Source organism: Coturnix japonica, chromosome 16 (assembly GCF_054131305.1).
Source record: "Coturnix japonica strain WE chromosome 16, WE-NBRP24, whole genome shotgun sequence".
NCBI classification, from domain to species: domain Eukaryota; kingdom Metazoa; phylum Chordata; class Aves; order Galliformes; family Phasianidae; genus Coturnix; species Coturnix japonica.
The window spans coordinates 755269-776381 of NC_140678.1; the positions used below are offsets into that span (position 1 = coordinate 755269).

The 21113-nt window shown below is 60.1% G+C and overlaps 2 protein-coding genes across 7 annotated transcripts; both read right to left on the reverse strand.

Moving 5' to 3' along the window:
- Positions 1-301: 301 nt before the first annotated feature.
- Positions 302-9712, reverse strand: LOC107325619 (protein groucho-like). The gene is made up of 18 exons (XM_085517950.1): positions 9428-9712; positions 8476-8644; positions 8047-8363; positions 7513-7709; positions 5917-6091; positions 5771-5847; positions 5614-5677; positions 5116-5160; positions 4420-4482; positions 4237-4311; positions 3859-4033; positions 3414-3472; positions 3082-3168; positions 2886-2930; positions 2202-2306; positions 1369-1486; positions 624-907; positions 302-547 (listed from the first exon to the last, which is right to left on the reverse strand). The coding sequence occupies exons 1-18, from the start codon at positions 9710-9712 to the stop codon at positions 443-445; spliced, it is 2445 nt and encodes an 814-aa protein (XP_085374076.1). The 3' UTR covers positions 302-442.
- On the reverse strand, positions 9038-15187 carry TLE5 (TLE family member 5, transcriptional modulator). Of its 6 annotated transcripts, none has more exons than XM_085517539.1 (7): positions 15013-15187; positions 14706-14779; positions 13120-13183; positions 12428-12472; positions 11711-11773; positions 10469-10543; positions 9038-9977 (listed from the first exon to the last, which is right to left on the reverse strand). In XM_085517539.1, exons 1-7 carry the CDS (start codon positions 15037-15039, stop codon positions 9759-9761), a joined length of 567 nt encoding a protein of 188 aa, XP_085373665.1. In that variant the 5' UTR covers positions 15040-15187; the 3' UTR covers positions 9038-9758. The 6 variants fall into 6 exon arrangements, with proteins under 6 accessions (XP_085373665.1, XP_015742172.1, XP_085373664.1 ...); XM_015886686.3 differs by having other exon boundaries at positions 9038-9980; XM_085517538.1 differs by having other exon boundaries at positions 14706-14782.
- Positions 15188-21113: the final 5926 nt, after the last annotated feature.

Here is a 21113-nt window from a genome sequence, read left to right on the forward strand (position 1 = left end):
TCATCAACCCCTTTTTCCTTGTATTTTTTATTAGTAAGGATTTGAACACACCATTAAATACATCTCTTTACTGATAATTCACAGCCGGGGCTGCAGCAACAAATTGGTGCCATTGAATCAGCAGCAGTAAAATGGGGGGGGGAATAATCCCAGGCTTTGACCCTCCTGCCCCCCATGGACAGACAGACCGACCACCCCCTGCCCTGCACCCCCTGCATGGAGGGGATCCCGCATCCCCCACCCCAACCAGCCCCGGTCTGTCAAGTATTAAGGAAGGGGGGGCACAAAGTGTCACCTCCTGCTCCCCAGCTTGCGAGAAGAGAAGCAGAGGGAGCAGCTCAAGGAGCAGCGGGGCCAGGCTGGATGCAGCAGCACTGGGGGCTCAACCCTGGGCTGGGAAGGGCTCAGCCCCAAGTATGTGAGCAGCAGAGATAACGGGAGCTCAGTACAGCACCTCATACACCGTGGCCTTGTCGCCAGAGACAGTCACAATGAATTTGTCATTGATGGAGATGTCACAGCTCAGCACTGAAGATGATTCTTTGGATTGGGAGGAGGAGGGGGGTTATAATGGGAGGGTGGGGGTGAAGCAGCCCCCGCTCTGAGCTCCCCCAGCCCCTCACCTGGAAGATGCTGGCTCCATACGGGGTGCACCAGGCGTTGAGCAGGTTGTCCTTCCCCGTGCTCACAAACCACTTCCCTGCGGCAGGAGACAAAGCAGCCGAGTGGGACCCCTGGTGCACGGAGGGCTGGGGGCTGCACTGCTGACCTACCGGGGGTGAGCGCCCATAGGCAGCACTGCTGGGCTGAGCTGGGACATGGAGGCCCATGTACACAGAGGATGGCAGCTCTCCATTGAGGGCAGTGTGGGGCAGCAGGGCCAGGGAGGTGAAGGGGCTGCAGAGAGCTGTGGGGAGAGAACACTGGAGCAGTGGGGCAGCCCCAGGCCCCACATGTTGGCCCCACATATTGGCCCCCCACAGCCCGCTCCCCCATCCCGCTGTTCCCTTTCAGGGCTGTGGGATGTTACTGCCATCCATCTTTGATAAACCTCTGTTATTTCCCAGCCCGGGCAGAGGTTTCCTATCTCCCTTTGGACTCTGTTTCTCCCCGGTGTTTCCTCTCCTCCTCCCACCACTTCTGGTCCCTTTCACTGAGCCACAGCCAGGCTCTTCCCCAGCCCTCACAGCCCACAGCTTCCCTTAATTACACCCTCAGCCCTATGAGAGGCCCCAGCACCCACAGCACGGCCTCAACCATGCCCACATTGGCACAAACCCTTCCATGGCCCCAGCCCCCCCTCCCTGAGCACTCCATCATTCATTCTGGAGGTGCCCACGTTGGATCTCCCCATCCCTGGGCACTCACCGGGGGGGTCCTTGGCTGCAGGTTGCTGGGGTGGGGAGGCTGAGCTGGGCCCCACAATGGGAGTGAGGGCATCACGGGGTGGGGGGGATGAGGAGGACACAGCAGTGGGGGGCTCCGGCTGCAAGAAAGAGGAGCAGAATCCAGAACAGCCCCAAGGACGCCATGAGGTGAGGGGGGTTCACTGGGCTGCTCCCCATTGCTCCCCATTGCACGAGGGGCCCCATCCCAGCGCTGCCCCCCTCCCACCCCACTCCTGCTTCACTCCTCTCTTTATTTCCCTCCTGGCCTCTCCTCTTTCTTCCTCTTTTTCTGCCCCGGGGATTTTGTCGACACCAGCAAAAAGAAGGAGGGGGGGGGGGGATAGAAATTAATAACAGAGCAAAGCTGCGTGCTGTGCTGGCAGATTGCTCAGGGCGCTTTGTCTGCTCTAATCCGATTGTCCCGGGGAGCAGCAGCTCCCTACGCCCACAGCCGGCTCCTGACCCCGGGGCAGCCAGGACGAATGGCTGCGGGTCCCCATGGTGGATGGGGGGGGTGATAAAGGCAGCCCTCCACCCCCCCCCCAGTGCTGATGTTTCAATCTGAGAAGGGGCCGGTGCTTGGAGGGGAGGAAGGGAGGGAAAAAGTGAAAAGGAAATAAAGCAAAACTCGAAAGAAAAGGGATCGCTCAGAGCAGCTCTGGGGGATCTGATGGAATGGAATGAACCTGCACAGCCACGTTCTGCCTGGTACATGGGCAGCCCCCCACCAGCACAGAGCTCCAGCCACAGCTCTGGGGATCCCCCATGTTGAACAGCCCAGCCCAGCCCCATCTCCTGCCCCACAGCCCTCACCAGCCCCAGCTCCTTCCATCGGCACGGCGTGATGCTCCGGCTGGACATCGGGCTCCCAGGGACATCCCGGGTCAGGGGGGGGCTGCTGGGCTCTGAGGGGGGGTCCTAAGGAGAAAAGAAAGGTCTTTGTGGGGCAGGAACTGCGGCCCCTCCGTGCTGGAGGGGGAGGATTCGGAGGCGAGGCCGCCCGTCAGCTCTTGCTCTCCTATAACCATTCAATTAGGGCTGTGATTTTTATCACCACAATTACACCACTGAGCAGTTTTTAATGTGCTGCTCCCCGCAGAAATCCCAGCTGAGGTTCCTGCCTGGATTTCCTTGGGAAGCAGCAGGAGGGGGGGGAAGAAAAAGACCAAAACGTGTGTGTTGTCCATCCCCAGAGTCTCCCATGGGGGAAAATAAGGGATGACCCCCAATAAATACTGTCCAGGCTGAGCCAAAGCACTAAGGTATATACTTGAGTGCTGGGGAAGGTGAGCAGGGGGGCTGTGCCCTCCACCCCATATGGGATGCTGCAGGAGAGGTGCTGCTGTGGGGCTGGAGGGCAGAGCCATGAGCTGGCACAGAGTCCTGAGCTCAGAACCAACCCCAGCTGTGCCAACATCCCTCTGCATGTCCTGGCCACCAGCCCCAGCACCGCAGCCCAATGAGCCCCAAACACCCCGCAGGCAGCTCAGGGCTCACCTCATCCACCACCAGGCTGCAGTCACTCTTGTCCCCATCACTGTCCTGCACAGTGGGAGAAATGCAGACGGCTTCGGTCAGGGCTGGAAGAGGCAGCACGTCCCTCCTGGCAGAACCCACGGGCAGCACTCCAGATGTGGGCCTCTCAACACATCTCCTTGCAGGATTCCTGCCCCCCCAGCAGCCCCACGCTCACATAGTGCCCAGGCAGCTCCTTCTCCTCCTGGCTCCGCTTCAGCCCCATCTCCCCATCAGGGCTGTCTGGAGGAGATGCTGACACGCTCTGAGCAGACAACAGGAGGGGTGAGGGGAGGCAGCCAGCCCTGAGCCCCCCCCTCACCCATCCCTCCCAGCAATGCTCCCACATCCCCACCTTCCCAGCCCCAAACCACCCGCTCTGACCCAGCAGGGCCATCCCTGGGGGCAGCTGCCCCACTGCAAAGCAGACGATCCATCCCACAGCTGCAGCAAAGCAGCCCCTGCCCCACACAGTTCCTGCGCCCCCCACATCCCCAGGGCACCACTCACCCGGCTGGGGCTGCGCTCTGGGGCACAGGCAGGACAGGTCAGCAGGGCAGAGAAAGGGGCTGTCAGTGCAGTGCCCGTGGGGGGAGAGAAGTGGGACAGAAGGGAGGCTGGGCCACTTTCCCACTTTGCCCACCCCGCCGCACACCTCCACCTCCCACCAAAGCCTCGTGGCCATCAAGATTTGCCCTTCAAGTCTCAGCTTTAGGCAATGGATCCCCATCAGGGTTGAACCCTTGCAGTAAGCAGAGTGGGAGGGGGGCTCAGGTCCACCCTCTTGCGGGGGGGTGCATAGGGTGTAGAGGACCCAGGTGTGCACACAGCTACACAAGCAGCTCGTGCTCTTGGGAGCTGTTGCTGCAGGACAGGCACCCCCCAGCCAAACCCAACGTGCCTGGGCCGTGGCTCAGCACCACGAGGGTTAATGCAGCTGTTCTCCATCCCTCACCTCTGCTCTCCTGTGCTGCTTTCTGCTCCTTGGCCGCCAGCTGTGACTGTGCCATCAGTGCCTCCCAGAGCACCAGCAGCCCCGCAGCCCCCCCGGGCAGGCTGTGCACAACAGAGGGGTGGGGGGTCAGCGGCAGCTGGGGGGGGTGATGGGAGAGGTGCTGCAGCTGCTGCTGCTGGAAGAGAGAAAGCAAACGGTCCTCAATGCAGGGAGGAGACAGCAACGCAAGGTGTAATGGGATGAGATGCCAAGTGGAAGGAGCAGTCAGATGGGGGGGCTCTGTGACCACCACAACCCCCCCTGCAGGAGCCCATGGCTGGGCTCACTAAGCAATGAAGCCCCCCCCCACCATCCCCACTGCTGCACAGCGCGACTCACCCCGACGATGCTGCTGAGCTCTGCCATGCTGACCTGCTTGGCCCGCTCCACCGCCCGCAGGACCTGCTGCTGGTGCTGAGAGCAGGCGGTCAGCACAGCTCCAAACCTCTCCCACCCCCCCGGCCCCCAACTCTGCTCAGCACAGCCCCGCTCTGCCCTTTCCCAGCACATCCCCCCACTCACCTCCTGCGTCAGGAAAGGCACAATGTGGGCGCAGATGGCACTGAGCCTCTTGACAATCTCAGCCTGGAAGAGGAGGTGGGAATCAGCCCCGTGGTTCTGCCCCCCATCCCAGCAGCGAGTGCAGCACAACCCCCCACCTCCACCTCAACCCCCCCATCAGCTCCAGACACCCCACAATCACCCAGAGCCGGGGCTGACCCACGGCTCCCATCCATCCTTGGGTCACCCCATGGGGACGGTCCTCAGCCACATTGGGGTTAGGGGAGCACGTGAGGCTCCTCCAGGTTCCCCTGCTAACAAAAGGAGCAAAGGCAGCGGGGCTGAGCCAGCTGGAGGAGGATGGCAGTTGACTTGCCACTTTGTCAGGCATAGGTCCAAACTAATTTCCCTGGCAGGGAGCCCGCGATGACTGGATTGATAAATCTGAAGAGGGAAAGCAAATTAACGCTGGAACAAAAGGGGAAGCGGGGAAGGGTGAAAACACTGCTCTGTGTTGGGGAAGAGAGAGGAGAGGGGAAAAAGGGAAAGAAAGTATAAAAGGAAGATGACCCGTCTGCCTGCAGGCTGTGGATGCTGCTGTTCCTTGGGGCCACGGGGGGACCTTTGGGGTGATGGGGGGGTCTGCTCAGCCCCACAGGTGCCAGAGCCCATTGCAGGGATGTGGGGATGAAGGAGGTGCCGTCCCGTCCCACTCACCTGTTTGTGCATCTCGATGTTCAGCCCGTAGGACATCTCATAGTACTGCAAAGAGATCACAGCACATCGGGAGCTGCTGCCCCATTCACTGCCCCATTCACTGCCCCATTCACTGCTGTGGGTCCCAACTCAGTGGGTCCCCCTGTGGGGCAGCTCCCACCCAGATGGGGCCGTGTCACACAGGGGTGGGGGGGTCTTTTTGGATGGGACACAGAGTCTCATAGAGGTACAGAATGAGGGGGAACGAAGCTCCCACCCCCATCGTGTCCTTCCTCCTCCTTGACCCAGAGGAGCCCGTCAGCCCCACAGCTCCGGGGGGGCTCCCAGCACCCACAAAGGGGCAGGAGGGGACCCCAAGAGACCAAATAAACGGGAGTAAATAAGAGCCAAAGTCACAGCCCAGCTCTGGGGCATCAGCTCCCAGCTCAGGGTCCCGAGGTGGGGCTGGGTGGAATTGGGGTGGTGAAGGGGGTCGTGGTTTGGCTCGGGGGGTCTCACCATGACATAACGCCGCTGCATCTCGGTCCTGTCGCTCAGCAGCTTCTCGCACTCCAGCTTCAGGCTGCGGGAACCGAGACCCACAGCGGGGTCAGCGATCAACGCACGGACGGGGGGGGGGGGACACGGGACCCCCGTTCACCTGCCCCCCCCCCACCTGTGGTTCTGTGCCTGCAGCAGCCGGGACTCCTCCTTGATCCGCTCGCAGATCTCCAGCACCGACAACTTACCGGGCTGCGGGAGCGAACGGAGCCGTCAGCAGCACCGAGAGCACGGGACCGCCCCGGGACCGCCGGGACTCACCGGGTGCCGGCCCTGAGGGAACATCCCGCACGGCTCCGTGGGGCGGACACGGGGCAGGACCCGGATCCAGCACCGGGGGTGGGCGCGGGGAACCCCCGGTCGGGGCGCGCCACGGGGCGGCGGTGGCGGGGACCGATTTAAGGTGGCGCCGGCCGGTACCGGACACCGCGGGGATCTTAGAGCCGTTCCACCTTAAGAGCCCTCACGACACGGAGTGAATGGGGCGCGCCCGCTATTCGCTGCCGCCGCCAGAGCGCCGGCCAATCAGCGCGCTCCGCTCCCACATGGGTTCGTGACGTGTGGGATGGGATGGGATCAATGGGATGGGATGGGATGGGATGGGATGGGATGGGATGGGATGGGATCAATGGGATGGGATGGGATCAATGGGATGGGATGGGATCAATGGGATGGGATGGGATGGGATGGGATGGGATGGGATGGGATCAATGGGATGGGATGGGATCAATGGGATGGGATGGGATGGGATGGGATGGGATGGGATCAATGGGATGGGATGGGATGGGATGGGATCAATGGGATGGGATGGGATGGGGTGGGATGGGATGGGATGGGATGGGATGGGATGGGATCAATGGGATCAATGGGATGGGATGGGATGGGATGGGATTTAATGGGGTTAATGGACGTGGGACAGTCATATGGAGCCATAGGGCAGGCAATGATGTGGGGCAGGGGACATAGAACGGGGAATGGGGGGCAGAGGGATGTGGGGAGGGGTATATGGGGAAAGGGACACTGCGGGGGATAGGGGGGATATGGGGATATGGGGCAGGGGACCCAGGGAAGAGGATGCTGTGGGGCTGGAGGTGGGGCAGGGGCTGTGGGGGGAGCTGGAGATATGGGGAGGAAGGGGACACTGCAGGGATATGGGGGATATGGGGAAGGGAATGTGGGGCAGGGGATTAAGGGGATGCTGCAGGGATGTGGGGCTGGAGATGGGGCAGGGGTTATGGGGATGGGGGTTATGGGGCAGGGCTGGGGGAGCTGCAGGGGATGGGGGCTCTGAGTCCCCCCGCAGTGAGTGCATTGGGCAGAGCAGCTCAGGGCAATTAGTGGGGGCACAATTGGGGTCAGCCCAACCGAGATTTGGGGTTTCCCTGCATTAACTGCCCCGCTGCCCCCTTGTCACCCCATGGCTGTGGGTCGGGGGGCACTGAGGGCTGTGGGACCCCGTGAGCAGCCCAGCAGCTGACAGCCCCAATGGCCGGCGCTGCCTTCGATCCCTGTGTTGGCTCCTGTTTGCACTTACCGGCTCTGAGTGGTTTTTAATTATTGATGCCTCTTTTAGCTTTTATCTGCTGCTGCCGCAGCCAGGCAGGGCTCGGCGTTCCTGCATTAGTGATGAATTGGGAAGGAGGCCCCGCTCCGCCGCTGCGCAGCATTCCTGGCTCCAGGCTCGTGCCATTGTTTCAAGCAAAACCGTGCTGAAAAATGACGAGGTTGGGAGCCAGGAGGGGGGGGGGGGATGGAGGCGATCCCTGAAGCGATGCAGGAGGAGGAAACAGCGGGGGGGGGGCAAAGGATAAAGAGAGGGAACCTGCCTGACCCCGTGAGGAGCTGGCGGCCGCTCACCGTGCAATGCAGGACAGACGCCAGCGTGTCACCTCTGCAGGGACGGGCGGGTGGGACCCGCAGTGCTGCGGGCTGGGATTGATGTGGGTCGGGGCTGGAGGCTCCATGTGCTCCCTGTGTCCCCCCCCCCAGCCAACCCGCAGCTCATGGAGCCCATCCAAGCAGCGCGGTGCCAGCAGGGCTGGATCGCAGCCGCTCTGCACACACGGACCCACAACCTCAGCGGTGGTTTGTCTGCCAGGAGCTCTTCAATCAGCAGCAGCACTTTGGGGACCCCGAGTTGCCTCCAGCAGCCCCAGCCAGGGCAGCCCTGATGATCTTATAGGTTCTTGTAGGTCCTTTCCAACCTTGTGGTTCTGTGATTCTAAGCAGGTGGGAGCTGAGGGGGCAGATCTGCCTGTATGGACACAGCGATGCTGCTTCCTCCCATCTGCAGCTACAAGGAGGGCTCTAAGCTTTAACCCTTCTCGTTTGGTCAGATTTGAGCCCAACTCTGGGGCAGGTTCCCCGAGGAATGGGGAGATGGGAACAAACCCAGAGCAGGGAATAGGGGGGGATGGAGGAACGCCGTGAGTGCAAAGCCGGGAGCTGAGCACGAGATGCAGCATCTGCTGGGAGGTGCGGGGGGATTTGGGCGGCCCTAAAGCTGTGTCTGTGCGCTTTGAAGCGGGTCAACCTCCCGCGGGGAGCGAGGAAGTGCCGGCAGCCCGGCCGGGAGCGGCTCCCAGCCCGTCGGCAGCCGGGGATGCTCAGCCGGCAGCCTCGTGGTTTGTTCGACCCTTTGCCCACCGAACCGAAGCTGCTAATTAGCTCTAACAACGGGGCCGTCTGTTCCTCTGAAGTCTCCGGCCCTGAAAACGCCCCAGACCGATTCCTCCCCAACCCTCCTCCCCTCGCGCATCCATCAGCAATAACATCCACTTACGGCTCTCCCTGCCCCCAGGCTGAGGCTGAACCGCTGACCTCGAGGTGAAAGCGCTTGAAAAGCTCCGTCCGTGCCCGCATCCAGCCCGATCCCAGCGGGGCTTTCAGCGGCGCTTACGGAGCGAGAGAGACTTAGAGCGGCCGGCAGCCCCCGGCCCAGCCTTTCACACGGGAATCCCACCCGACGGCCCCGGAGCAGCCGTGATACCTGCGGTCGGATGCAGCCGCTGCCTCGTTACCCACCCCAAGGTCCCGTAACCCCCCGTCACCCTGTAACCCACAGGCCCCATAACCCCACTGAGGCTCAGACTCCCATCCAGAGCCCACACACCAACCCCCCACCCAACATTGGCTGCTCAGCCCAATCTCTGCTGCCCCTCAGCCCCCTCCCCAGGGGAAGGAAATTCTCCCACTCCAGCTGACCTGGGAGATACCAAAGGATGTAATCAGGGCAGGCTCGATAACCAGAGGACACCTCTAATTATTAAGAGCTAATTCTATTGCAGCCCCGGGGTGATGGGCGCCCATGCCCTCCCAATGGGCCCCCAAACCCCTCCAGGGCAGCATCTCTAAGCAAGAAAACAGGCAACACGTCACCATCTTAACCAACCTTCTTATTTCTTTATTTGAAAGGCACAGCTTGTACGTCCTTGATACAGCATTTTCAGTTCCTCTTAGTACAGGTCAAGTGATTAAACACAAAAAGCAAAACAAGATCTGTCTAAAGGACTATATACAAACACCAGATTATTATTTAGCTTCATTCTTCTCTTGTCGTCGTTCCATTTCTTGTATCATTATTTCTTTAGAAGACACGCTAGCGCACGGAGATAAGAACAGAGAAAGCTGCTGTATCCTCTACAGGGGGGCGTGGGGAGGGGGCCGGGGGGGCTCCCAGGCACCCCAATGCCCCTCAGCCCCCCCCAGGCTCCCGGCCCCCCAGCAGTGTGTTGTTGTGCCAAGGGGAGCTGGCAGCAGGGACCCCCCCAACCCGAGAGAACCCGGCTGGACACGTGGAACTGCGGCGCTTTGCTGCGGGACTGGTTAAAAACAGAGACATGCAGAACAGCGAGGAGCCGGAGAGAGATGGGGGGTGGGAGTGGGGGGGGTCGTTGGGGTGGGGGGTTGTGCAGAAACCGGTCGGATGGAGGGTGGGCGTTAAATACCGGGGGGAGCAGTGGGTGCGGTGCCCCCAGAACGGCTGGGCCGGGTGCGGGGGGCACAGAGCAGCTGCCACGGTGCCGCCCTCGGGTGCTGCTGCCTGCGGGCGCTGCATCTGGCACAGACCCCCCCCCACCCCCAGCAGCCCCGACCCCTTCACTCTAATCTGATTTCTCCCCATCGTCGTCTTGGTGGGCGTCCCCGTCGTGGCCGTTCTTGTCCTCCTTGGCCAGGTGTGCCTGGGAGCCCAGGGCCGACAGCGACAGGAGGCCGGAGCCGGCGCTGACAGCGGGGAGGGTTGGGGGCTGCAGCCCCACGGGCAGCGGAGTCAGAGGCAGCGCCAGGGCTTGGAGCTGCGAGAGCTGGTGAGCTTGGAGCTGCTGCTGTAGGGAACGAGGGGCGGGCGGGGGGTGGGAGGGGGCGGCTGTCATTGCGAGGACACCTCAGCCCCCCCCCAGCCCCAAAGGCCCGGCCGACCCTCAGGGAGCACCCACGGAGCACCCAGCCCTGGCAGCCCCCAGCAGCACGTCCCTCGTGTTACGCAGCCCCCTGCACGCCTGGCCCCGGCTGCTGGCACGCTGCGAGGATGCGGTTAAACCCCTCTCAGCCTTGACTAGGAACAGATGGTGTTTTCACAGCAAAGAGCTGCTGCAGCTCCTGCCCCAAACCAAAGCTTCTCTCCTTTTACACTCTGTGGGACAGAGCAGAGCCCGGCAATGCCTTGCAAAGCCAAGCAACACCAGCAAGCCTGGGCAGAACCAGCAGGGCCATCCCAGCACCCGCAGCCCAGCCCAGCCCACACCTTCAGCTCTACAATGCAGGCACTGACCCCATCCCCCCCCACACCCAAACTGAAACATGCACCACGTACGCGGATGATGGAGTTCAGCTCCGGCGCCGTCACCTGCTTGGCTCGTTCAATGGCTCCCAGGACTTGCTGCTGGTGCTGAAGGGGGGAAGAGAAGAAATTGGGGTCATTTCAGGCTTCAGGAAGGAAGGAGAACAGGGACGCAGCGCACACATCCTCCATCCTGCTCCATCCTTGTGGCCACATGGAGCCGGTGACTCTGCTCACCCCAAGGTGGGCGGCACCTCCTGCCCTGCCCAGCCCTGACACAGCATCAGACCCCCCCAAAGAGCAAAAGCAAATGAAGCCCCCAAAATCAGAAGCTCTTGGGCAGCTCCCCAGGCCCTTGGACACACACCAGGCTTCAACCTGGAAGGTGCTGCTGTGGATGAGCCCTGCACGGCTCCAGATAGAGGCAGGTAAAGGAGCTGGGCTGAGTGCTTACAATAAGGGATGGCTGGGTTTGCCCTGTGAGAGCACGAGGTCTCCCAGCACCAGCCCTGACCACCTCCCTGCTGCCAGCAGCGTCTCTTTCCATCTTGGCAGAAGGACAGGGCTGGGGAGGGGGAACGTGTCGCATTAAGAAGCGAAGGGTTTAGCTGGGGCTTAGTTATCAGCCACCTCTGATCTGCTCAGCAAGCCACTTTGCCTTCCCCCAGAGCAGCCAGGCAGCAACAGCATGGCCTGCCCCCCCCCCAGCTTATCCAGGCCCCAAATCACAGCCCCCACCCCACAGACCCTGAACAGTCACTGCAGGGCTCAGCCTGAGGGGCAGCACAAGGATGGACGGATGGACGGACGGACGGACAGACAGACAGACTGACTGACAGACAGACATCATACTGAGGGTGCTCCAGCAGCTCCCCCCCTCCCCACATCCCTCCCAATTAATTTCTCAGGGGAGTGGGAGGAGCCCATCAGCCACATTAATTAATGAGGCAGAGGAACCTGGTCTCCAGGAACCATATGGAGGCAGTTTTTAATGTTCAGCCATCCACCACTGCCTGCACCCGGCCAGAAGCAGCTGGGAGTCACGGGAGCGGGGTGAGAACAGAGTCCAGTTTGTCTGCAGCTGCCCCACAAAGGGGACGGACAGACAGACAGACTGACCCACCAGTCCCAGCATGGCCTGGGGGCTGAGCTGTGGGCTCCAACCTCTCCTGAAGGGCTCATCCTGCATGGAGCAGGCACGGGTGGGGAGGAATCAGGGCATGGGCACCCCAGGGCTGCTTATAGAGCCTCCAAGTTGGGTGGTTTGGCAGTTACCTCCTGTGAAAGGTAGGGCAGAACCTGCGCACAGATCCCATTGAGCCTCTTGACAATTTCAGCCTGGAGAGGGGAAGAAAAAGAAACCAAGAAACAAACAACAGAGAGGAATGGTGTGAGGGGACCCACAGCACCTGGTTTAGGCAAACACTGGGAGATGGCAGTGAGGAGCCACGGCTCAAGTCCTGCAGCTCGGCCAATAGATTTCCCTCCCGAGGTGATGGGATCAGAGGCTCTGGGTGTGTTTGAAGGGAGCAGAACGGCACTAAGAGGCTTTGAGCTGAGCTGGGACACGTTCAGATAACCGTGACCGAGAGCTCAAGGAGCTCACGTTGTGAACAGCAGGTAATTAACCACTGCAGATCCTGAGCAGCTGAACCACCAGCAAGGGGAACAGGCAGACACAGCCAGGCTACAGCAGAGCCTCCACCACGAGGTGCCCAGCACTGACTGCACCCAGCCCAGCTCAGAGCCAGAGCACCCCCAGCCGGGTCCCCCCTTCCAGAAGGGTTTGGAAAAGCAGCTCATGGCCACAATGATTATTTTTTTTCCCCTCCCTGCATGAAAAGACGATTTTATAAGGTCACGGGGTGGAAAAAACGTGAAGGTCCTCCCCAATGCCAGAGCTGGAGATCCCAAAATCAGTGCTGACGTTTGACATCCTGAAATGCCACTGAAGGGACAGAGGGCACAGCAGGCAGCCCACCCCCCCAATACCTGTTTGTGCATCTCAATATTCAGCCCGTAGGACATCTCGTAGTACTGCAGAGCGGGGGAGAAGAGAACAAACAGACACGATGAGGACTCCAGCACGCAAAGAGACCCCCACATCTGCACCTTCCTGCTGCCCCCAGCCCAGGTGGGACCTCAACTAACCCAGAGCCCACTCAGCACCTTCACAGAGCCCTGGCATCACAGGGAGAGCTCAGTGCTCTGCTGGGAACAGGCACAGCCCGGCTCTGTTTGCTGTGCCTGGCCCATCTCCTAACGCCCACGTGGCTGCTCCGGCAGCAAATGGAAGGGCTCAGCCCTGTGCTCCAGCTGCACACAGCTCCAGCTGCTTGGGAAGGAGCTGCAGGAAACACACACGCAAAATAACCCACCCCCCTCACACAACAGGCAGCTCCAGTGCAAGCTATTGGCACGGGAAGTCAATTCCGGAGCACTCCAAGTTTGCTCAAGCAGCAGAGCAGCTCTGCACACAGACAGCAGCTCCCTGCTCACACCCTGCATGTCCATCCTGCACCCACCGACCCAGCACACACACAGGGTGCAGAGCACGAGGAGCTGTTTGCACAAGGAGCCCCATTTGCACAAGGAGCCCTGTGTGAACGAGGAGCCCCGTTTGCACGAGCCCAGCAGCAGCAGCACCTGCTCCCCACCCACGCGCTGCCCCGGCAGCTCCTCACCATGACGTAGTGACGCTGCATCTCCGATTTCTCGCTGGCGAGTTTGTCGCATTCCAACTTCAAGCTGCAAAGGCAGAAAGCAGTGAGAGAAGCAGCAGGGCAGCAGGTTGCATCCTGGGTTGCATCCTGCAGGGTCCATCCCAGCCTGTTGTGTGCCCAGTGCAGCTCAGCAAGCAACCAGATCCTCCTATACTGGGGAAGCCCAGGTGCAGTGCAGGCCTCTGGAATGATGCCTTTTCCCCCTTTCCTTTGGGTTCTTTGCACCCTTAAGAGCAGACGTGCTGCTCGCTGTGCTCTGTGCAGCTCCCCAGCCCGGCAGCTGCAAGCAGCATGTGCTGGTTTTATGTTTCAAACAAGAAACAGCTTCACCTCCACCAAAACCTGCTGCTCTGTGAGCAGATCGGGTCCTGCAAGGGGGGGCCACAATGCTGCACGATGCAGAGCCTGGGGAGGTGGGAGCAATAGGGAAAGGGCAACACACGGAGCAATGGTTTGGTGCATGCGTGCAGCTAGAAAGCAAACAGCAAGAGAGCCCATCGGCAGCCAGCTTTTGGGTCAGCAGAAGCCATTCCGCAGGCGGAAAAGCGGAAGCATTTGGCTTTAAGTGCTCCCTGCAGCATTTGTGAGCCAAGAATGGCAGCCAGCAGGGAGAGGGGAGGAAAACTCCCAGCGAGAGGAGGGAGGGCTGGAAGAGCTGCACATGGATGGAGGGATGGAAGAGCTGCACAGGGATGGAGGGCTGGAAGAGCTGTGCAGGGATGGAGGGATGGAAGAGCTGCGCATGGATGGAGGGATGGAAGAGCTGCACAGGGATGGAGGGATGGAAGAGCTGCACATGGATGGAGGGATGGAAGAGCTGTGCATGGATGGAGGGATGGAAGAGCTGTGCAGGGATGGAGGGATGGAAGAGCTGTGCATGGATGGAGGGATGGAAGAGCTGTGCATGGATGGAGGGATGGAAGAGCTGTGCATGGATGGAGGGATGGAAGAGCTGTGCAGGGATGGAGGGATGGAAGAGCTGTGCATGGATGGAGGGATGGAAGAGCTGTGCAGGGATGGAGGGATGGAAGAGCTGTGCAGGGATGGAGGGATGGAAGAGCTGTGCATGGATGGAGGGATGGAAGAGCTGTGCATGGAGTCGTGCATTGGGGTAAGACCTGGCTGTGGTGGAGGCAGAGCGTTCTCCTTCCTTCTCCTTCCAGAATCCCATCTTTTGGGCAGTGAGCAGAGCGTTCCCTGCCTGGATTGCAGCTTTTGGCCAACGCTGGGCCGAACTGCGTGGCCAAAGGAAAGGAAGGCAGCAATGGGTGCACACCGGGCGCTCCCCCCTCCTCCTTGGGATGCTCACATCGGTCCTCCAGGTGGGACCTGGAGGTGATACCGGCCTGGGAAGGCTGAGCCTGGGGGGAAACCTGTGCTGGGCTGGGGGGGCAGCGCGTCGTGCCGCACGGAGCCCATCTCTTGGCCACGCTGCGTCCCGGTCCGTGCAGGGCAGCGATGCCAAAGCGGAGGATCCCAGCTCCGGGCGCACTGCGGACCCCCCCGGGATGCTCGGGGCGGTCGGTGGGGGCGGTACCGGCACGTACCTGTGATACTGGGCCTGCAGGAGCTGGAACTCGTCCTTGATGCGGTCGCACGAGTCGGAGGTGGTGAACTTGAGCTGCTGCGGCAGGTGAGAGGAGCCCTTGAACAACACACACAGCGCTGCACACCCAATGGGGGGCCCGCAGCCCTGCCCGCCCCCCCACCGCAGCCCGCCGCCGCCCAAGGTCACCCGCACCCCCCGCTCCGGTTCCCGGTGGCTGCGGGCGGGCAGGGGGCGGCTCTCGGTGCTCCCCCCCGTCCTTCCCCCCGTCCTTCCTTCCTTCCTCGCTCCTCCCGGTGCCGCCGTACCGAGTGTCGGCTTTGTGGAAACATCATGTCAGGCTGCAGCCCGTTCCACCGCCCGCAGCGGTCCCCTCGCCCCGCTCCGCTCCGTTCCGTTCTTTCCCCGTCCGCCTTTGTCCGCGCCGGGCCCGGCCCCGCGGCCGCCCCGCGCCGCTGTGCCCCGAGCCGCCGCCTATTGTCTAATGGCGGCTGCGATCCGCTCCGTCCTGCGGCTGCTCGGCACCACCTGCCGCCCCGCCGCCGCCTCCCCGGGCCGGGCGGGCCCACGGCCGTCTCCGCCCCCGCCGCGATCCGGGCGGTGCGGGGCGCTCAGCTGCTCCCCCCCCCCAATTCCTTCCTACCCCCCCCAGCCGTGATGCTCTGCCCCCCCCACACCCACCCATCCCGACCCGGTGCCGCTCAGACCCCGCTCCGTGGGACCCTCCGTGGGTCTGGGGTCTGCACTGTGTCCCAGAGCCCCGCACCTGCTGCGGGCATCGTGGGTGCGAGAAGGGCTTAGAGTGGGGTCGGCCTTAAAGGGCATCCAGTTCTCCCCATCACCATATTGCTATCAGGCAGGTAAAAGTCACTCCCCCTCCTCCCTGTAAGCCCCCTCCCCAAATACTGGAGGGCTGCAGTGAGGTCTCCCCGGAGCCTCCATGGCTGCTCCATCAGCACGTCTCCATAGCAGAGGATCTTTGGTGCCCAGAGCATCCCACAGCCTGATCCCAGACCTGGATGCATCACTGCAGGTGGGTCCCCACAAGGGCTGAGCAGACGGGACAGTCCCCTCCCTGCCCTCTGCCCCCCCATAGCTGCAGCGCAGGGGGGTCTGTAGGACCACCACGACCACAGATCCTGAGCTATGACCAACCACTTCCTTACCCACCAAACAGCCCACTCTTCAAACCCACCTCTCTCCCATTGAGAGAAATGGGCGCAGTGTGGGGCCGTGCAAAGGCCTTGCACAACTGCAGCCTGTGCCCTTCCTTTGTCCACCAGTGCCATCAATGGAGGCCACCAGATGGGCCAGACTTGTTCACCTATTCCATATGGTTCTTGATGTGATGCTGCAGGAGCTGAGCACATGGTCAGTGTGAAGCTCACCATCACAGTGTGGGGCTCACCATTGCAATATGGGGCTCACCATCACATTGCATGCCCCAGTATCACAGTGCAAGGCTCACCATTGCATTACAGAGCTCACCATCACAGTGCAGACCCCACCATTGCAATGCAGGGCTCAGTTTTTGACTTGCAATGCCCACAGCAAAGCATTGCTTCTTCTCTTCTCTCCTTTGCTGGAAGAAACCATGCCCAGAGCAGCACCTCAGCAGAGCCCCATCCATGGGCAGAGGCTGCAGTGCTCCAGCGAGCAGAGAAAGGCTGCTGGATCCCTGCATGGCACAAACAAGGAGTGCTGGGCAGGGCTGCTGCGTGCACAGGGATCCTGCCTCGATTTGGCTGCTGTTCTCCTCCTGCCTTTCAAACTGGGTGCATTTTCTGCTTCAAAATAAAGCCCCACACGTCACGGCTGCAGCGAGGCAGGCCGGGCTGTTGTGCTATTTATTTTTAAAGGGAACAATATAGCAGCTGAGTTATTGTGACAGCTCCTGCACGTTGGGCGGTAGCTTTTTTCCCTCCGACATCTCCATATTAGTGAAATCTGTGACAGCTTCCTGCCAAGGATTATTAATAGTGCAGGCAGCCTTTGTGTCCCTGAGGGATGGGCTGGGAAATGGGGTGGGCCGTCACCCCGGAGCAGACGGGTGCTGCGATCCCCTTTTATTGCTGCCCTCCTTTAGGTTGGAAACCCCTCCGTGTGCGTGGGGAGCTCTTGGAGCAGATCTCATTCCTGCATTGCTCCCCCATGCAACACGTTGTATGAGCCCAGAAACGAAGCTCCCTGCATCCTCCATCCCATGTGATGCTCTGCTTCCCTACACACAAGGTGCTGACCCCACATGCAGGTGAAGGGAAGGAGCATCCCAACCCTCCTGCCCACACCAACGCCCTTCCCAGCCAAAAATGAAACGTTCCTTTATTGGCTACAAAATGTTCCATTTTAGCACATTTTTTTTCTTCTTCTTCTCCTCTCCTTACTTTCTTCCAGGAAACGCTCTAATTTATGGTATAAGCTTGGCAAATCCCAGTCCTGGGGAACACAAATTCGCTTGTGCCCAGTAAATGGCACTTTAATGGGCTGCCTCCAGCTGGCCCGTGTGTCTGCCTCTGAAAAGAGAGGATTATAACCTTGCCTTTGCAGCGTGTGTCAGCGTGGCTGGGGATGGTGGTGGAGCAGCACGTGGAGGAGTGCGGCATGCAGGGGGTCCTGCGGGCAGGAAGGGGCTCTTTGGGGCATGGGAGGAGGGGGGGTTCTGAGAGCCCCATGTTACCCATGGAACAGAGCTGCCAGAAATAAATCAGTTTAACAGGGAGCTTTTGAAAGTCATTCAGACGTTTCATCCCACTCCGACATGGAGAGAGGCTACAAAGATGCTTTCTTGTCTGGGCACAAGGTGAAAATCACGCCGGCTCTAAGAGCTCGCTTTTATCCTGGGAGGAAGGAAAAGGGAAGTCTCTTCCACCTGGAATGAAGGGGAAGGCCCAGCAGCCATCCAGGCCCTGAGACAAGGAATGCTTCTTGCTTCTTTGCCCTCCAGGACCACTCCTCAACCTGACACCCCCACCAGCTCCTCATCCCCCCTCCCCGCTCTCCCATTTAGTGCTGCGAAGCTGAGTCTCAGTCCAGGCAGGACTGAATCTGGTGCAGTGTTTCTACCCTCTATGATCCCTTCTGATCGCAGTCAGTCTGGAATAACCAGGCTCTGTGCCTCGAGGTGGCTGCTGTGCCCTCTGTTTTTGCTGCAGAACGATTAGGGGTAATTAGCATCCTTTATAACAGCAGAGCTGCAAGGAAACCTTCACACTCCTTGCTGCAAAAGGCCTTTTGCAGCTGAGGTGTGAGGAGGAAGCACGTGGCCTGGAATCGCTGCTCCCAAGCAAGCCCTGCAACTGAGCTCCAGCAAAGTCAGATTAAGCTCAATGCAGACCCCACAGGGACCCCTGTGAGCCAACAGATGGACATTTGCAGCCTTGCACATACAGAAGATGGATTTCCACATCCTGTAGTGCCTTCCACATTCCAGGTAGGGAGAGCATTTCTTCCTGCCCTCAATTGATGACAAGACACCGCAGCACGGGGCTGCATTGATTGCACGAGGAGATTGTGCCCGAGGAGCCGGTGTGAACGCTGCAGCAGCTGTGCTAATTCATCAGGCCTTTATTTACGGAAGGCGTGTGCAGGCTGAGAGCAATTAAATGATGTGCTTCAGGATCCTGGGAGATGAAAGGATCATGGGGAACTGAGGTTTGTTATCCTGATTTACCCACCTACAAAAGGCACGGATGAAAAACCGAATCAGCCCCGGCTGTCAGCAGCTGTGGGTTTGATGTGGGCACTTTTCCCCCTGTTCCCATATTGCTCCAAACCTCCCGGTGGCGTCTCCCTGTGATGGGAGACTGAACAGCTTGCAAACAGAATTTGGGGAGGGGGGAGATGCTGAAACATCTGGCACCTGCGTGGCAGCACTGCTTGCAGAGCTCGGGGTATAAAAGAGGCCTTGCAGGTAGGTAAGGTTGGCTCGTGACCTCCTGGCAGGTGCTTTGAGAGCTGGGAGTGCAAGGAAGGGGATGGCAGAGCTGATGGAGGGGTCCTGGTTAATGCGGTGTAATGGGCTGGCATGGCAGCTGGAGGAAGGGCTGTGATGTGAGCTGCTGCTGCTCCCCTGGGCCTGGCTGCTGTCCTTTTACAGCTCTATGATGGGGATGCTGCTCCCCTGGGCCCTGCATCCATCCCAGCTCTGTGGTTGGAATTCTGCTCCCTGGGGCCCTGGGTGCCACCCACCACAGCTGTGTGAGGGGAATGCTGTCTGTCACTGCACTGTGATGGAATTCTGCTCCCCATGCTCTGGATGCCATCCATCCCGGTGCTGTAACAGGGATGCTGTCCATTCACAGCACCGCAATGGGGATGCTGCTCCCCAGAGCTTTGGATCCACCCATCCCAGCACAGCGATGGAGCCGCTGTCCCTCACAGCACTGAGATGTTGTTGCTGCTCCCCAGCCCGATCCATCCCAGCTCCGTTCCATGGATTCTGTCCCTTTGCAGCCCAGCTCGGACCGTGGGCGCAGCGCTGCTGCCCTCTGCCGGTTCCGCCTCCCCGCTCCGCCCGGTCTCGCTCTCGGTTTCGGTCCCGCCCCGACCGGCGGCGGTTTCCGGGCCCGTCCGCAGCGGCGTTACCGCAGGGCGGTGTCGGGATCCGCCGTTCGCAGCCGCGTCCCGGTTCGGGAAACGAGATGGAAACCAAAGGCCGGGAGGGAAAAACCTTCCGCTGCCCCGACAGAAAATGTCGCCTGGGGAAGGGGAGGGAAGGAGAGGGGAGCTGTAGCCATGAAGCATCTCTGCAGCTGAAGGCTCGGCTGGGAGGTGAACTGTAGCATCGTGATCTGAACCTTTAAGTGGAGAAAATACTAACACTGGGAGGAGATGAAGCACTGAGCCCAGCACACCACGATGCACAACAGGGAGCTGTGATGGGACAAGAGATAACGGCCCCAGGTTGTGCCAGAGGAGCTGAGGTGCTGTGTGCCCGTCTGCACCCTGCCATGGAGGGAGAATCCTCCTGGTCTGCTTGCAAACCATGCAGTTTTCCCACAATTAAGTCAATGATTGAGCAGCTGCAGCAAAACACAGCTGGGCTGTCCCTGCTCCGTTCCCTTCACGTGGAACTAAAGAACATGTAAGAAATGGGGCCAGGAAGGAAAAAGGGACTTTGAGATGTCAGCGAGGTGTGCTCACAACACGATGGCTCCTGTGATAATTTCCTTTGCAAGGGTTGGGAGCTCCCACTCTTTAACTGCTGCAAATGGGAGCCGTGAAGATCACAGGATCATGGAATGGCCTGGGCTAAAAGGGACAAGGGTGATCTAATATCTAATATCTAATATCTAATATCTAATATCTAATATCTAATATCTAATATCTAATATCTGATATCAACCCCGCTGCTGTGTGCGGGGTCACCCATCTGCTGGGAAATCCCGCTCGTGAAGTTCTTCATGCAGAACTGAAGGAGCCACAGAAAAGCACGAGGATCCCACACCCTGCTGGAAAACAGAGGCAGGGCTGAGCAGATGGGCAGGAATGTCCCTGCTCGGGCAGGCAGCTCTGGTCAGAAGCCAGCAGCGGAGGATGGAGAGCAGCAGGAACGGCCTGGAAGGAGGTGACGTGCTGTGGGTGTGATGGGATGGCAGGCAGAGAAAGGCAAGGAAAGGAACATGAAGTCTACAGGCACAGTGTGATGTGGGGCAGGGAAATGAAGGCTGGGGTTAGAGATGTGCACATCATTGACCAAGAGGAGGCAAATCCCAGATCTTGTGCTTTGTGGGTGAGTCCCTCAGCACTGAGACCAGAAGGGAGGAGACCAGCAGCCTGTCGTCCCTTAGCAGCTGTGTTTTTGGTGCTTTACATTGATGGTCCAAGCAGGATCCATCAGAACAGGTGTAAGAACACACAGAGTGTGGATGGACGTTTTGTTCCTATTTACTTCTTTCTTTATCTATCGAGGAAACTTCTGCAGCCTTTGGCCCTTAAAGCTTTGAGTTGTTTGTGCCCAAGGAAGGTGAGCAAAGCAGCACCCTGTGCTCAAAGCACCCGGAGGGAACTGCAGCACCTGCCAACAGCCATCCCTGCAGCCTGAGGGCACACAGAGCGCCATGGCCTACACGGGACAGAACCAGGCACCATGGCCTACATGGAACCGAACCGCCATGGCCTACAGCGGGACCGGGCTGGGCCGCCATGGCCTACAGCGGGACAGAAACCAGCACCATGGCCTACATGGGACTGAACCGAGCAGCCATGGCCTACAGCGGGACAGAACCGGGCCGCCATGGCCTACAGCGGGACAGAAACCAGCACCATGGCCTACATGGGACTGAACCGAGCAGCCATGGCCTACAGCGGGACAGAACCGGGCCGCCATGGCCTACAGCGGACCGGGCCGAACCGTCATGGCATACACGGGACCGAACCGGGCCGCCATGGCCTACAACGGACCGGGCCG